Source organism: Salvelinus fontinalis, chromosome 28, assembly GCF_029448725.1.
Source record: "Salvelinus fontinalis isolate EN_2023a chromosome 28, ASM2944872v1, whole genome shotgun sequence".
Lineage (NCBI taxonomy): Eukaryota > Metazoa > Chordata > Actinopteri > Salmoniformes > Salmonidae > Salvelinus > Salvelinus fontinalis.
This window is the reverse complement of record NC_074692.1, coordinates 11,560,155-11,577,349: the sequence shown is the minus strand read 5'-3', so window position 1 is coordinate 11,577,349 and position 17,195 is coordinate 11,560,155. Positions and strand designations below refer to the sequence as shown.

Here is a 17,195-nt window from a genome sequence, read left to right as displayed (position 1 = left end):
AAATCACGCACAGAACGAGCAGTATGGCTGGTGGCATGTATGGCATGCTGGAGGGTCATGTCAGGAGGAGCCTGCAGGAAGGGTACCGCATGAGGGTGGAGGATGTCTTCCCTATAATGCATAGTGTTGAGATTGCCTGCAATGACAACAAGCTCAGTCCGATGATGCTGTGACACACCGCCCTAGACCATGACGGACCCTCCACCTCCAAATCGATTCCGCTCCAGAGTACAGGCCTTGGTGTAACGCTCATTCCTTCGACGATAAACACGAATCCGACCATCACCCCTGGTGAGACAAAACCGCGACTCGTCAGTGAAGAGCACTTTTTGCCAGTCCTGTCTGGTCCAGCAACGGTGGGTTTGTGCCCATAGGCGCCGTTGTTGCCGGTGAAGTCTGGTGAGGACCTGCATTACAACGGGGTACAAGAACTCAGTCCAGCCTCGGACAGTCTGAGCACTGATGGGGGGGATTGTGCGTTCCTGGTGTAACTCGGGCAGTTGTTGTTGCCATCCTGTACCTGTCCCGCAGGTGTGATGTTCGGATGTACCAATCCGGTGCAGGTGTTGTTACACGTGGTCTGCCACTGCGAGAACGATCAGCTGTCCGTCCTGTCTCCCTGTAACGCTGTCTTAGACTTCTCACAGTACAATTTATTGCCCTGGCCACGTCTGCAGTCCTCATGCCTCCTTGCAGCATGCCTAAGGCACAGTCACGCAGATGAACAGGGACCCTAGGCATCTTTCTTTTGGTATTTTTCAGAGTCAGTTGAAAGGCCTCTTTAGTGTCCAAAGTTTTCATAACTGTGATCTTAATTGCCTACCTTCTGTAAGCTGTTAGTGTCTTAACGACCGTTACACAGGTGCATGTTCATTAATTGTTTAGGGTTCACTGAAAAAGCATGGGAAACAGTGTTTAAACCCTCTACAATGAAGATCTGTGAAGTTATTTGGATTTTTACGAATTATCTTTGAAAGACAGGGTCCTGAAAAAGGCACCATTCTTTTTTTGCTGATATATATATAACCAAATATTCTAGTGCAAAGACTATTCTCTAAAGAGAATTAGGGGAATTTAAAGACCCTGTAGGAAAACATGCCTGTTACATGTTCAGTACACTCAGTGACAGAAAAACCTTGGCCTACTTGACCCCTGACCCATTACCTCCATGGGGTCTCTTGAAGGTAAAACCAAAAAATGGGCTAAAGATCTGGAAATCTACAGGCCAACTTGGATTCTAATCCTACACTCACACAGGTATTCCAATGAACTCTGTATGAAAAACCCTCTGTCAGCATAGTCTCTATGAGTCTCACTGGGCGTTTCCTAACCCAACTAGCCGCTGACCTGACAGGCCTAACGGAGTTATCATTACGGTTAAGCTGTTTAACTACAACCACCATTGGTGGGTCACTGTCCACAGTCAGTGGATAGTCAAGGTCAAAGGTTATGTGACTGTTGCTGGAGTTTGTGCTATCAGTGGCATCTTCAGAATGCATTTCTTCTTCAGAGAGTTCGGACATTTCTTCTCTAAAGGTTAGCTCTGACACACTTGCGCCACCAGTGGCACCCTCAGAATGTGGTGAGTTCTGAGGTTCCCTCGCCAGTGGCCCATCTTCCAGCACATCTGTGGTCTCTTCTTCAGAGGGGTCTGACTGTGTTTCACCAGAGGTCTGCTCGGATACCCACACACTAGTCCTCTCACCCAAGTCCATTTCTGGTATATCATTCATGGATGAGGCCGCCATCTCTTCACTCTGATCCTCACTGTCTCCCGTATTAGGTGTCTCCAAGGAAGTGTCAGGGAGAGGCAAGAGGTTTACAGGCATTATCAGATTACGGTGGACTGTTTTCTCCTGGCTAGTCGACATGTTCTGTATCTTGAAGATGTGGATGTCACTATTCTTCTCCGTAAAAATATGGAGATTGTTCTCCCAACGATCAGCCAGCTTCCTCTTTCCAAGTTCACCCTTATTCGCCAGCAGCACCCGATCACTGACCTCCACAGGAGCTCCTCTGATCTTCCTGTTGTAGTGGCCTGCATGCCTCTTCAGCTGTTTGGTTGCCGACACCTGTACTGTCTCCATGGCCTCCCTCAGGTCTCTCGTTAGGGACTTGACGTACTCGTCATAGTCTACAACCTCTGAGTCTTGCAGCATGCTACCAAACAGCATGTTGACAGGCAGACATGAGGTTCTTCCAAACATCAACTGGAAAGGGGCGTGGCCCGTGGTTGCATGAACTGTACAGTTGTAGGCGAAGGTCAACGACTTCTGGGGCCACCTGTGCTTCGCTCTCGTAGGTAAGGCCCTGATCATGTTTCCCAGCATTTTGTTGAACCTTTCAACTTCCCCTTTCCCCATCGGATAGTAGGGAGTCATGTGCGATTTCTGGACTCCTGCAGCACTTAAAAACTCAGCAATCAATTTACTTTCGAAGTTGGTCCCTTGGTCGGAGTGGATACGAGGAAAACCAAAACACACAGAAGATGTTGTTCCACAGCTGAAGGGCCACTGCTTTAGCTGATCGGTTCGAACACAAGAATGCATGGGCCATCTTAGTAAAATGGTCAGTAACGACCAGAACATCCAAGGACTTGATGTTGGAGTCTTCAGCAGACCAGAAGTCCACACACACCAACTCGAGGGGCTCAGTCACGATGATGTTCTACAATGGAGCTCTGGTCTCTTGCTCGGGGGCCTTACTGAACACACACCCCTTGAAGCTCTTGATGTACTCTCTCACATCAGACTCCAGACTATGCCAGAAGAACCTCTTGTCTCGTCAGGTACAACGTCCGCTGTTGCCCCTGATGACCGGCTTCATCGTGGACACCCTTCCAGATTATCGCCCTTATGGAGGTGGGTACTACATATTGGTATGTCTTCTTTGACAGTGAACTTTTGGTAACACGATATAGTACACACATTTTCAGAGTGAGCTTCTCCCAGGTCTTCAGAATCTGCAGCCTCGATTGGTTCATGGCCACGTTCCCTCCTAGAGGTCTCCAGGCCATGTCCACGTAGAAACAACTATGGCTAGTGTGTCATCTTGACGCTGCTTTGATATCAGGTCATCATAGGATAGCACTCACATCTGACATCTCAGATGGCACCAGTGACTGAGTGAGCTGAGGCAGTAGCAGTGCACAGTCCTGTAGACCAGCCTTCCCTTGCGACTTCAGGACTGCTGACACCGCTTCCTTTGACAGAGAACCAGGAGAGGGATAGGAGGTAGTTTGGCAGCTCATTACAATTTCACAGGAATCTGCCTCAATTGACGTTGAGCAGCTCTCGAGGTCAAATGGGTGGTTCGACCAGTGGAACACATCTTGCACCTTCTCAGCATGTACTCCCGCAGCTTCTTCCAGCAACGCCTTGTATGGAACCCTTGTGATGCGGTGGAGAGCGCTCTGCTGCACAAATGGCTGTTTACTGAGTGCATCAGCAATAAAATTCTTGGAGCCAGGGATGTTCTTGATGTCCAACTCGAATGGAGCGAGCTTAGCAACCCATCTCTGTTCAGATGTCCAATTTGGGCTGGGAAAGGATTACGTTAATTGGTTGTTGTCTGTCCATACAGTAAAATACTTGCCCCTTAGCCAATGACTAAACCTCTTACAGACAGCCCAGCATAAAGCAAAAAACTCTAACCTATGGGCAGGATACTTTGACTGTGCACAAGTAAGTGATTTGCTAGCGAATACTACCAGTCTGGCTGCAGACCCTTCCTCTGGCACCTGGGAGAGGACAGCCATTACTAGATGCATCTACAGACCGCAAAGAAAGGTCTACTAAAGTCAGGGTGGGCAAGCATGACCTGATCGAGGAGAGCTTGTTTCAACTGACTGAAGGCCTGTTTGCACTCACCAGTCCAGTCTGCTGCGAGTTTCCTATTGATAGGAGAATTTTGTTCTCCAGGTACATAAAACAATTTAATTATATTACTCAGTCTGCAAACCAGAATTTGAGATCAGAATAAGATCCTGGTCGAATGAAACAGACGGAGGCCCAGCTAAAATAGATAGTCAAAAAGGTTTATTCACGGGAACGTTCTAAAATCAAGAATAGAAAACAATACATTTTATACTGACTTCTCACGCCCACACATTCACACAACCATACGCACACACATACACACAAACATACACACAAACAGATGCACACACATACACACAAACAGACGCACACACGTCCTGCTACCCAGCCGACAGAGATTAGTGACCTTGTACTTGACACGTACTCCCTGTTCTCTCCCAAATCTTTAGTCAGGTCGGCGCCAAGCTCAGACAGTCTGTGTTTAAAATACCATAAAGACATATTGTCTTTACCCTAATTCTGACTAGGACTACACATTTATTGATTATGATTTTATACATTCTAATCAATTCCATATGTTTCAGAGCGGAATATTCTAATCATTCAATTAACAGATAATTCTCAACTAACACATATGTATTCCTTGTTTTTTCTTGCCTTTTCCATAGGGTGGCGCCTTCATTCCAGTTGTCAGCTCATGCAGCAGCTTAGCGATGGTGGAGCACCCCTCAATGAACTGCTGGTAAAAGACTATCATTCCGAGAAAGGACCGAATCTTCCCCTGGGAGGGCACGTCCGCGTTATCCTCAATGAGATCCTCCTCTGTCATCCCTGGATTGGCTTCACTTTTTCTGGGTCTGTGGCAACACCTCCTTCACTGATGACATGCCCCAAGAACTGCACTGACCTCTTAATGAAATTGAATTTCTTTGGAGCCAATTTCAGATCATGGGCTTTGAGACGTTCAAAAACGGACTCCAAGCGTTTCAATCAAAGTTCTTCAGTCGGGGCAAAAACCAGGACATCGTCCAGGTAAACAAAGAAGGCTAGAAACATGTTGATCCCCAAAAATGCTCAACATCATCGTCATGAATGTAGCTGGACTATTGCAAAGGCCCTGTGGAAGATGGCTATATTCATATAACCCAGAAGGAGAAGTGAAGGGTGTAAACTTCTTGTCGTCTTCATGCACCTCAACATTGTAGTAGCCAAGAGGTCAAATCCATCGTAGAGAAGAAGACATTGCCACCCAGGGCCGCCAGAGCGTCAACTTGGTGAGGTCGCGGCCTCCCGGGTGCCGCACTGGTCTAAGGCACTGCATCGCAGTGTTAGCTGTGCCACCAGAGATTCTGGGTTCGAGCCCAGGCTCTGTCGCAGCCGGCAGCGACCGGGAGGTCCATGGGGCGACGGACAATTGGCCCAGCGTCGTCCGGGTTAGGGAGGGTTTGGCCGGCAGGGATATCCTTGTCTCATCACGCACTAGCGACTCCTGTGGTGGGCCGGGTGCAGTGCACGCTGACCAGGTCGCCAGGTGTACGGTGTTTCCTCCAACACATTGGTGCAGCTGGCTTCCGGGTTGGATGTGCATTGTGTCAAGAAGCAGTGTGGCTAGGTTGGGTTGTGTTTCGGAGGACGCATGGCTCTCGACCTTCGCCTCTCCCGAGTCCGTACGGGAGTTGCAGCGATGAGACAAGACTGTAACTACTACCACCAATTGGACACCACGGAATTGGGAAGGGAGAAAAATACAAAATAAAAACTTTGTGAGGTCGAGGGTGAGCCTCCTTTACGGTGCAAGCATTGAGCCATTGGAAATCTGTACACAGTCTCAGATCGCCAGACTTCTTCCAGACCAGCACGAGCGGGGAGGTATACTCACTGCTGGATTTCCTGATTATTTCTCGCTCTTCCATCTCATCCAAGGCCTGCCTGAGCTTGTCATAATGGTTAAGGGAGAGCGTATGGTAAGGTAGGCCAAAAGGCTTGGTGTCACTGAGTCTGTTGCGATGGACATAACCAGTAGCCATCCCGCAATCTAGTTTGTGCCGGGAGAAGATAGACTCGTAGCGGGCTAAAAGATGAACTAGCTTGGCCTTACACTATTGTGACACCTGAGTGGACTCAATGTCACCTAGCCCTAACTCGCGCAACACCTCACTTGTCACTCTGTGCGGTTTGAAGTCAGTTAATGGTCAAGCTATCTGCACTACCAGTGAGGGATTGAGGGATTGACAGGAACCCAGCCATTGCTCCACAATGTCGCTTCTGTTCTCCCCACTAGAATGTTTTTCGGTCTTGATCGTGCCCTCGTAGGCTCAGCAACAACAGCACTGCCCGCGGATACATTTTGAGGCGTACACAGCCGCCCCCAGACCAAATGCTCCTGCATAGGCTCCAATGTGACTGCCCGCTTCAGCCTTACCGTGCCCACTCTTTCTGGCACTTCGGTTCCTTTCCATCTCTCTACATTAGCCAGCAGACAGAACAGCTTGTCATCTCCATTGTGTTCAGATGATGACATCTTCTCCCAGAAGTCACTGGTTGTCTTCAGCTCCCTGATGAGGTGTTTTATCACGTTGCTGCCTAGGATGAGCTCATCACGTTGGTCATCCACTACTAGAACAGGGACAGAAACACTGCTGCCATACACAGACAGATTAAATTTGCCCACACCTACAGGGTGGTCTTCAACCCCCCCGCAGCCAACCAACACCACTTCGGTCGTACTGAGGGAGCTAGTTTTCCTGCCGCTGAGCAGTGTTGCTGTTTGATGGAATGACGGGAGTTACTGATGAAGCGCGTGGACATTCTTGACATGTGTGCCCAGCTGCATAACAGAGGAAGCAGAGGTGGTGTGAATAACAATGATCTATTGTGCTGTGATTTGCATCCCCACACACTTTTCATTGCACAGATGGATTCGCCCTTCTCCTGGGCCTCCTCTGGAAACAGTTATCATAGGTTGCTGTGGCCTCTGCTCCAAGACCCGTTCAAGCATGGCAGTCAAACAATCCAATGCCTTGGATGAGCCATTTGTGGGCTGTGGCAAGGGCTCCGGACAGTTTGTAACAGCCGACACTGGCCTACTTACTTCCTGCATCAGTGTGTTGACCAGTGGTGGCAGGCGCAAGGGACGTAGAGCCTTGCACTTCCTCTGGTACAGAGGTGTAGAAGTGGAGAAATAGTTGCCCCTCTACCCAATGACGGTGAAGGGTTAAACATAAGAACTCCCCTATCTCTCCCAAAACCAAACTCTTGTTTTTGTTGTTGATGGAAATAAAAATCACAATCAATATCAACACACATAAAATAATGCACTCAAAATAAAAGTTAAATGGAAGTTGCACCCGTCTCTAACAAGACCAAGAATCGACACAGAAAAGTATAAAAAGAAACGTCCTTATAAATAGCTCTGTCGCCACCGTTTGGCGAAAAGTGGCGTCGTACTCACGTTCATTGGCGTGGGAAAGTTACTAGCATAACAGCGTCACTAAATAATCATACTATCACCACATACAAGTAATGAACAGTATATTATATTTACCCCACTCACTCATGCAGGAGCCTCCTGAAAATTCCGCTCATGCAGAATGCGAAACAGTTCATATGCACACGCTAGGCCTCCGGTGTGCATCAGCAACCACCATACTTCTTGAAGCCGGTTCGCGGATCCTTCCACACGACGTCCAGCGAAGACAAGACGAGTCTTGGCACCAGTGTAGCAGATGTTAATCGTGCTCTCCTTGCGTTCTGTTTAGTTCAAATAAATCACCCACACCCCGTGGTTTCAGTTGAGCGTTATGTGATTAAATAGGAAACAGCACGTTCGTTGTGCAGGGCTTAATGTTGATGGCTGTCGGTCCCTTGCGTCACATTATCATGTTGGAGGGGCCTTCTGTTCGCGATTTTCTCCTATTTGCAAGCAGGGCCAATAACACACCTTATTGTCATTGGAATTGAACCAACCAATAAGAGTGCGTGAACATTAAATACACATTTCTTTAGAGGCAAGTGGAAGCCTAACACGGAACCCAAACCGGCTGCGCGCGTGCGCCATCGTGCATAAATGCATTTTGATATTTTAACCTGCGTGTCGTGATTGCGTTGTGTAGGGGGACAAAATACATTTATGCATGATAGCGCACCTGCGCAGGTGGTTTGTGTTCCGTCGCAGGCGCGCGCAATAATTGAATAACATGGATTTCTAAATGTATTTTGCGACGCTCGCGCACGCGACGTGTCCGGTCTGGTCAGCATGTAACCAACCCTTTTACATGCCCAAAAGCTCGACACCTGTAAAATAATAGAGTCGGCTCAAGCCATTATGGGATAACTGAAATATCCTCACTTTAGTCAAGCAGAGCCTCAACATCAAAACTCAGAACAGAATGAATCTTGTTTCTCCACAGTACCAAACAAACATCACAAACACCAGGAATCTTCCCCTTCAATTGGTCAATTTTCAGCTACCCCAGGTTTTATTCCTTTCAATGGCACCCTTTTCTTGATAAAGCAATAACCATAGGCCAAAACAATGTATGTTTCACACAAATAAACTCCACATATATATTTTTTTAAATGTATAAACACTGAATCTTTGAAATATCTTTTTGAACATCCACGTCCAAGTGAAGGGACACACTTAAGGAGTCAAGAAATACACCAAAGACGTGAATATTACATATCCTTTTAATTTATTTGCTCAAAGAACATTGTACCAAATGGTCCATTAAAAAAAAAAGGTTTAACCAAAGTTTAAGTGGTTTCCAACTTTGTATCTAAAGTTAATGCAAAACCTTCAAATGTGTCTCCAGCATTATTAAAGTGCATTAGTGTTAATCTACTCAAAGCTCTAAAATCAAGTTTTGGTTTTAGGTACAAAGACATTGATTAAGTGACCTGACAACCAAAACAGAAGCAATTCATTTCCATAACAAAACCACCAATGTAAACTAACAAACTATTCAAATATATATATATAGAGGACAAATAGGCAAAATTGACTAAATTTAAAGCTTTGCAAACATACCCACTTCTTAATACATAAATGGTAAATATGGCTCTTCAGTTAGTTTTCCATAACAAGTCAAACTTGTGAGCATAAAGCCAGTTACTGCCGCGTTCTGAACAGAAACTTAACGCCATCATCTTCGCTCAAAAGAAAAAAAAAGAATAAATATTAGATCGATATGGACATCAATAAATACTTCACTCAATCAGAAATACAGCATCATTCAGTCAGAAATGGCAGTGCGAATAAATTGTTCATCTGTAACGATTGAGAAGGGAAAACATTCACATGTGCTTTTGTCCTATTGCCTACATACAGGGAAGGGAACACTAATTAATATAAATGTTCATATCAGGCAAAGACAAAAGCAGGTGTGGGGAAAGAACCAATAACTACCCAGAAAACCTGTTAATGCTAAGGAAGATGTCTGAAAACATTATGTTAGATTGGGCATAACTGAAGTAGTTTCTACTTAAGGGGACTGGTGCAGTTTGAACTGTTGCTTAACCTGATTTACTGAGTGAAGCCATAGAAACAGGAACATTTTCAGAGGCACTATACCACAAACTGGTAACAAGAACAAGAATTGGTCCCCAATTATGGAGTTACTCACTCAGTTGGGTAGATATTTAACCAACATTCATTATAGAATTCTGGTCCCAACTCAATAATTGAGCTTCTAAATAAACTATTAAATAATAGCAGCAATAGCAATACTGAGAGAAGCTCCCCTTTCCCTGTGTTTCAGCTCACAGATTTGATACCATTTCATTCTGTTGTCCCTTGTTCTCCATCTTCTGGCATTCACAGAATGAGATGGCTCCATAAACCTCAAGTACCAAGAGTCTCAGATTCCTTAGCCTCAACTGAGGGATTGAAGATCCATTCAGATCTTCACCTCATCGCGACTTAACTCCCAGCGACGTCTTCAGGTTCTCGTACACCACATAGCTGATGCTGACAGCTGGAATGACCTTCAGGAAGTTGGGGGCCAGGCCCCTGTAGAGACCAGTGGCCCCTTCTGTCTGGATGATTTGTTTGAAGAGCCCTGACATTGTCATCTGTGGGCTGCCCTCCAGCATGGCTATAGGAGATAAATGACAGTCAGCATTAGAGCCAAGGAACAGCAAAACATGTAGTCATTTATAACCTCATCTAAATAAAATGAGGAAAATATTATATATTCCAATAAGCAGTGTAAATTAGGTGTGCATTGTTGAAGGTCTCACCTTGTGCCTGCATGCGGGTCCTGACAAGGGCCAGGGGGTAGCTGGCCAGCTGACCACAGGTGCTGGACACTGTGCCACATCCAAGCAGAACTAACACTCCCGGGTCAGTACTGTTGGCGCCATACTTCTCCAACCAAGAGTTCTTCAATGTCTGTAGAAAAAGGAACATATTCAGAGGCTATTCCAAATGGAGCATCCAATGCAGTGAAAACATGTAACTAGAGATTTGTAAAGCCTTCTCTGGGTCTCTTACCTCATACACAGCCAGGTCCATTCCAGCATAGGGGATGATGCCCATCATGTTGGGGATGAAGCCCTTGTAAAAGGCACCTAGTCCCTCTCTCCTGAAGATGCTCTTTGCACAGTCAGAGATGCCAGAGTACTGACCAGTTTTTCGCAGGGCAAGCCGTGTTTTCAGAACCTGGTGAGCAGAAATAAACTGAAAATCTAGCAGGTGGCATGTAATCGAAACAAAAACATTACGAACTTTAAAATCATAAGTGTTTGTTCTCATCCTGATAACAATCACAGATGTAATCGTCCCAGATCTAATCGTAATGCTAGAGGGTGATGACTGACGGCTGCTCACCTCCATGGGGTAGATGGTGCTCTGAGCGATGACTCCAGCCATAGAGCCAGCTACAAAACGCTCCAGGATGCCAAGTGTCTCCTTATCACTGCCAATCAAACGCTTGATCTACACCAGAGTGTCCGTTGAAAGAAAAGTGAGGGGATGAGATAAGACAGGACAGACACTGTTAGAACATAAACTTGGTCGTAACAGACAGAATTTAGATGGTGTTATAATTAACGGTATAAGAGTCCAAACTCTCTCTACATTAAGAAAAATGATACAGGAGTAAGTGTTGCACTGCATGTAGTACCTGCTCATAGGCCATGAACTTGATGGCGGATTCAGGGGCGATTTTGATAATGTTGATTCCGTTCCCTCTCCACAGCGACCTCATCCCACCTTCTTTGATCATCTGGGTGAGCCCACTCATGATGCACATGTTGTTGCTACGGGAACCGTGGACCTGACAAATCAAGAATATAAAATGTTTATCATGCAGAAGTCAAATGATCAATTAGATAATTAGGGCCGTATTCCGATTTGATCTGTGCGCTTAACTGAAATGTTCAGCCAAGTCTCCCATTGACGTCAATTAATGATTTAGATGAACGTTTACGTTGTGCAAGCTTATTATAAAACTCTGAATCGGCCCTTCCTTCTCAAAACATTAATTCGGTTATTTAAGTAATGAGGCATTAGCTCTGGGAATGTGAGTACAATGTGGAACAAGTCAAAGTGTACTGGGGTCAGTTGCGCCAACCCACAGATGACTTGTTCAAACAGACCCACTGACGTCAATCGGGGGTCCACACTTTGCTATCACATAAAATCCTATCTACGCACTCCTGACTTATCTGCCATTGCAGCCAATCACATCTCAACAGAGAAGGTGTGCTGGCTCTCTGCCACAGTCATTGGTCGGCTGGATGAGCCAGGGAAAAACAAACAGCCCCTAGGACTCTTGACCTCATGTTTTGGCACATTTAAATACTCATTAACCCATGTATGACGCTTAGGTAATCGCTCTTGCAACAGTTCTGTTATTTGCCTACAAGTTAGGCAAGAAGCCCACTTTCACTCAACAATGAATAGGTAATTGAGGGCAAGGTGTACCATTCCTAGGACTTCAAGTGTTGTTGGGAATACAGGGCTGAGGTGGTATCTAAGACAGTAGATCAAGGGCTTCTTACCTGCATGAGTACTTTGAGTCGGTCTAAGGGAGCGGTGAATGTTCGGGACACTGCTCCTGCACCTCCACCTGCTACCAGATGCCTCCACCACATCCCTGTCAGTTTCTCCTCTGTCGTGAAGTCATCAGGCACCATCAGATTGTCACCTACGTCAAACAGCTAGACAGCAGACCGATTGAACATTAGTATAATTATCCACCACTAGCCCATTTATTTTGTCCCAATATACATTCGTTATCCAAGAGCAGCTGCAACAAGATGTTTAGTCAAGCTATAAGGGGTGAGCTGACATCAGTGTGTGGGATTTCTAAGGCCTCATGTTCACACAAACCATTCACCTAGAGGTGACGAGGGACAAGCAGTATTGACAGCTAAATGTGCGTCAGAGAAGACTCTGCCCTCATCCCTTTAGAGCAAAGGTCACAGGTTATGAGGCTTTAGGTCAGTTGACTTAATGTTCCGAGTTAGGAAGCAAGTTGGATTCTATACGTTTCCTGTTCTATTATTTCTGGGACACTGGTGTGTAATCAGACATTAAACCAGTTAAAACATACGGGTGCTTCTGCTTTAATGCAGTGGTTCGGACTTGACATGCACTCCTGATATTATGAGGGTAAAGACTGAGGGAAATGTTCTCTCCTTGTAACATTATTTGTTGCACAATGACCATCTAGGTCAGCCAGGGAGACTCCAGACATAGTTTAAGTCCCTAGATAGGTGCCTTTGCAAAATCCATACCAGAGTACAGGCTCTATCCTTCTTTACCATGCCAGCACCAAATCACTAACTGAAAACTATTTAATGATAAGCAAGAACTTAGAAAATGCGAAATTGGCAGCACCTGTTATGTAAGTGTAATTAATACTACTGCCACATGTTAGTCTGGCCAAAGTGACTCAAGAGTGAATGCTGCTTGACATTTTGCCTGGCCTTTGTTAGGTGGTCATCTCATCTCCAAGGGAGTACTTCTGAATATTTTTAGCCCCAGCTCAACCTATACAAGCTGTTCTGTAGCTTTTGGCACATCGGAGAGGTAAGCAGGCTAAGATTTAGAAGCAGCGTCGCTCATTAAGGCGTAGAGTATTTCAATACCCCACCCACATGCTGCCCAAGATCATACTGTCCCGTGAAGGTGGTTCTAGGAACGCAGGGATTAATTTTATTCTCCTCCTACCACTTTACAAACATGATGATCTTACATAAGGGATAATTAAATTGGTATCGACCTTTTATATAAGGGGTAATTAATTCAACCCGTAAATCTTTTAATTATAATCGTGTATTCAGAGATTTCCTGTCCTACACCAATTAAGTCACGAATAAGATTAATTGGTGACACACCTCCATTCGGTGTTGATCTATGTCATAGGATTAACATCCCCATTCACAATATTGAACTTTAAAGGCTTTTGTCAGTGGATACAGAGTGTACTCAAATTCATGTTAAATACAATTAAATTCTCTGCTTTGTGGATAGCTATTTCACATCCTCCCTCCTCACCGTGGAGTGTTTCCAGTATAGGGTGATCTCAGGGATGTTGTTCTCTTTGGGCTGTAGCAGAGGGTAGTTGCTCCACTCATTCCAATCAATGGTCATTGTTCCATTCTTATCCATGCTATTTAAAAAAACATAAAAACAAAACCATAAACTCTTGAGAATATGAATCAAACCAGTAATAATAGCTATACAGACAACATTGACCAAAATCATAAGGAAACACTGTTTCATCCTAATATCTTACCTCTGTAGGACCTTCTCTGCATGCTGCTGGGATATGTGAACACCAAGGTCCTGGAGAGACTGCATGATCTCCTTAGAATCCATTTTATCTGAATCACAATGGAAGACAATTCATCATAATTCCACCTGAATCCAAACATAAATGTGTATTTTATGGTAGCTTAGGCATGTTCTGAAACTAAGTTCGGATTTGTGCATAATAGCATACCAGTTCTTCTTCTGTCCAGGTTCTTGAAGACGAGTTTCAGATCTTTCTCCTGATCTTGTAAATAGTGAACAAACTCCTCAAAGACCATCTGCCCATCCAGGTCATTGTCTGCACTTTTCACCACTTTCTGCAGGGGCAAAAAAATCTAAATGATCAACAAAATAGCTTTCTTATAACAGACACCATGGAGGACAATAGAAACGCAATCGACAAAAGTAAACCCAAGACTGGGACTTATCTGGAGGGGGACAATACTAATTGAATGCATGCAAGCACCTGACAGGAGGGTAAGGTGACCGTTGTGTGAATGTCAAACAGTGCATTCCTCAATGGTGTCATCACCTCAATATCCAGCCAAGACAAAGTACTTCAACAATGTCTCTGATAGGGCCTTGGTTTTCTTTGCCTCTATGTTGAAAGCCATTGACTCAAACCTAGGCTAACCTGTCCTTTATTTTAAACTATTTTGTCCCATGTTTAAATGCCATTCTACGTGAGAGAGAACAACGTGTATTCACTTTCAAAATGTGACATTAGGCCTGTAACATGGACAGAAAGAATGCTCTCAAATTGGAGCATTGTCACAGGTAACTGACAAAATAAAGGGAACATTTGAGTAAATGAGGGACAAAGCATATTGAAAGCAGGAGCATTCCACACAGGTGTGGTTCCTGAGTTAATTAATCCGTTAACATCCCATCATGATTTGGGTAATGTATAAAAATACGCAGTTGCCCATTATTTTGGCCACCATGGCTAAGAGATCAGTGACTTTGAAAGAGCGGTCTCAAAGAAGCATAGGGGAGTTAAAGGATGTGTGTGTCAGTCACCAGATCTCAACTAAATTGAACATTTATGGGAGATTCTGGAGCGGTGCCTGAGACAGCGTTTTCCACTGCCATCAACTCTCCAATAGAGTTACAGACACTTGTAGAATCTATGCCAAGGCGCATTGAAGCTGTTCTGGCGGCCCAACGCCCTATTAAGACACTATGTTGGGGTTTCCTTTATTTTGGTAGATGCCTGTAGCTCAAGACAGTAGAGCAAATATCAACACCAGGCCAGCAACTCAACTGCTGATGCCTCAGTCTATTTTAGACCAGGTAGGTCGACAGGCTTAGCACAAGTTGGCAGGTCAACTTGTCATTAAGGATATAGATACATGTCCACGACACTAATACCCATGCCTGAAGACACGAGGGCTCAAATCACGATGCCAACCTCGGCCAAGAACATCATGTCTTGCCTCTGTGGGTCACGCAGTCTTGAGGGTCAAGAAACTCTAGTCTTGCATGCATGGGGCGGCAGGTAGCCGACTGGTAGAGCGTTTAACAAGGCAGCTCCAAGGCTGTCATTGAAAATAAGAATTTGTTCGTAACTGACTTGCCTAGTTAAATAAAGGTAAAATAAAATAATTGTAATTGAAAAATTCCATCATGTTTCAGTGATTTCTTCATGTGTCTAATTGACAACACTGAATCTGCTGGTTTAGTGCTTAGGGTCACTGATATACAATTAGACTATTAAGAGGCAAATTTAAACTTAAACTAGAAGCGGTTGCCAGCCAATAGTTTGAATGTGCAAGCCCAATGCACCATCACTGTAGAGAACAATAATAAATTGTCTATGCCTTCAGTGTTAGATTACAGTTAATGAATTATAAAACTGAGTCATTCAAAGAATTCTAACACTGATGAAGCAAATGCAATTCATTTTTCAAATATATTAATGAATATCAGGGGCCACATTCATCCCTCGGGGAACTCCTTGAGTAGGGGCTTAGAGTTTTTTAAAGCCTGTCTACATAATGTTATATGAAATGATGCGTTCTATCTTGATTTCCATGGGTCTGAATCATTGTTGCATTCAATTCCTGCTGAAACTTTTATACATTATGGTCTGATGTGGTGGATTACATGCAACACTATGCAGTAGGTGAGACAAACCCTGACTACAGGAAGGAGGGGTTGTACTTACAGGAAAGTACGACAGAACTGTTAAAAAACGTATAGTTTGGAAAAGCCTAATTAAATCACTCAAAATGTAAAACTTGCTGTGAAGTTCGCAGATGCATATACATATGTTAAAAGAATAGAGTGCAAGTCTTACCTTTCGCCATTTCCGATAAATTGAACATTCTTGGGACGGTAGAAACACACTCAATTTGAAGAGCGATTTCAGCTCCGATGGTAGTCCATTGGACTCATAATACTCGAATTCAATAGGATCCGAATTCGGAACAGGCACATAAAGGCACAGGCCAAGCATGTTTAAATTTAAGATAAAGCCACTCCACAATAAATAAATAAATAGTACACCAAAGATTGATAAATTCCCTAGGCGTGTTACTACTAAAACGCCGGTAATGAAGTGCCTCGTGTTATAGAAATCTATGAAACCACACCCTTCTGAAAATAGGCCAATTTTATTGGCTCCTATGATGATTTTTTTGCCCCCCTGTCTCGGTAACGTCATTTGCTATCGACCAGTCACTGCATCATTCAATTGACAAGCCTTGATCTTGCGTAAAAACTGCTCAAGACCCCCACCCCCTCCCTCAGACTATTGTTCCACATTCATGTCCTAGTCAGGAACTGAGAAACTCGGAAATGTCAGACTTGCGAACTGGTTGAAGTTACACGCGTACTGCGTTCAACCAGTTAGCAAGTCGGATAATGCCGAGTTTCCTAGTTCTGACTATTTTTATTTTATTTTATTTTTATTTATTTATTTATTAACAAATCACTACAGAAAGTACATAAGGGAACACAAGTGTATATAGATTATATATAATGGACAATCGACCTAGGGGGTACAAATATCACATTACAATTACACAAGGACCTTAAGGAACATACATACATTTACAATTCTAACAGCTTTTTTGTTAGTAGAGTATTTAACTGTCTTAAAATACAGTTCAATTTCTTTTTGTAGGATAAGAAAATGTGTTTTTTTTGTTAGTAAATTTACATTTGTGTATATGAAATTTGGCCAAAAGAATAATGAAATTAATTACATAAAAATGTTTCAGCTTATTTTTATCGTATGTAAAGAATCCAAGCAGTACTTCTCTTCACAATAGTGTAAAATCTTCATAAATGTGTTCAATTATAAATCTACTGATGTCTTGCCACAGTTTTCTTACATGTATACAATGCCAAAAAAAGATGCAACACTGTTTCTGGGTGGTCATTACAAAAGGAGCCATTTGAATTTATGTTTTCCTTAAACTTCTTCAAATACCATTTACTAAGTACTTTGTTGAAGCACCTTTGGCAGCGATTACAGCCTTGGGTCTTCTTGGGTATGATGCTACAAGCTACAAGCTTGGCACACCTGTATTTGGAGAGTTTTTCCCATTCTTCTCTGCAGATCCTCTGAAGCTCTGGCTGGGCCACTCAAGTACCTTCAGAGACTTGTC

General features: G+C 44.0%; 1 protein-coding gene across 1 annotated transcript; it reads right to left on the bottom strand.

Annotated features, from left to right (window-relative positions):
• Positions 1 to 8,493: 8,493 nt before the first annotated feature.
• Positions 8,494 to 16,156, bottom strand: slc25a25a (solute carrier family 25 member 25a). Its single transcript, XM_055886528.1, has 10 exons — positions 15,881 to 16,156; positions 13,772 to 13,898; positions 13,565 to 13,652; positions 13,324 to 13,438; positions 11,823 to 11,981; positions 10,943 to 11,095; positions 10,648 to 10,755; positions 10,312 to 10,479; positions 10,059 to 10,209; positions 8,494 to 9,913 (listed from the first exon to the last, which is right to left on the bottom strand). The coding sequence occupies exons 1-10, from the start codon at positions 16,037 to 16,039 to the stop codon at positions 9,729 to 9,731; spliced, it is 1,413 nt and encodes a 470-aa protein (XP_055742503.1). The 5' UTR covers positions 16,040 to 16,156; the 3' UTR covers positions 8,494 to 9,728.
• Between the last annotated feature and the right edge of the window lie 1,039 nt (positions 16,157 to 17,195).

Bases quoted from the DNA above. Each gene is read 5' to 3' on its own strand.
- slc25a25a (XM_055886528.1), bottom strand. From the start codon at position 16,039: ATGCTTGGCCTGTGCCTTTATGTGCCTGTTCCGAATTCGGATCCTATT. The intron at 13,653-13,771 runs GTATGCTATTAT...ATTGTGATTCAG, and splicing joins CCTGGACAGAAGAAGAACTG to ATAAAATGGATTCTAAGGAG. The intron at 10,210-10,311 runs GTAAGAGACCCA...CTTTTTCTACAG, and splicing joins TGGACCTGGCTGTGTATGAG to ACATTGAAGAACTCTTGGTT.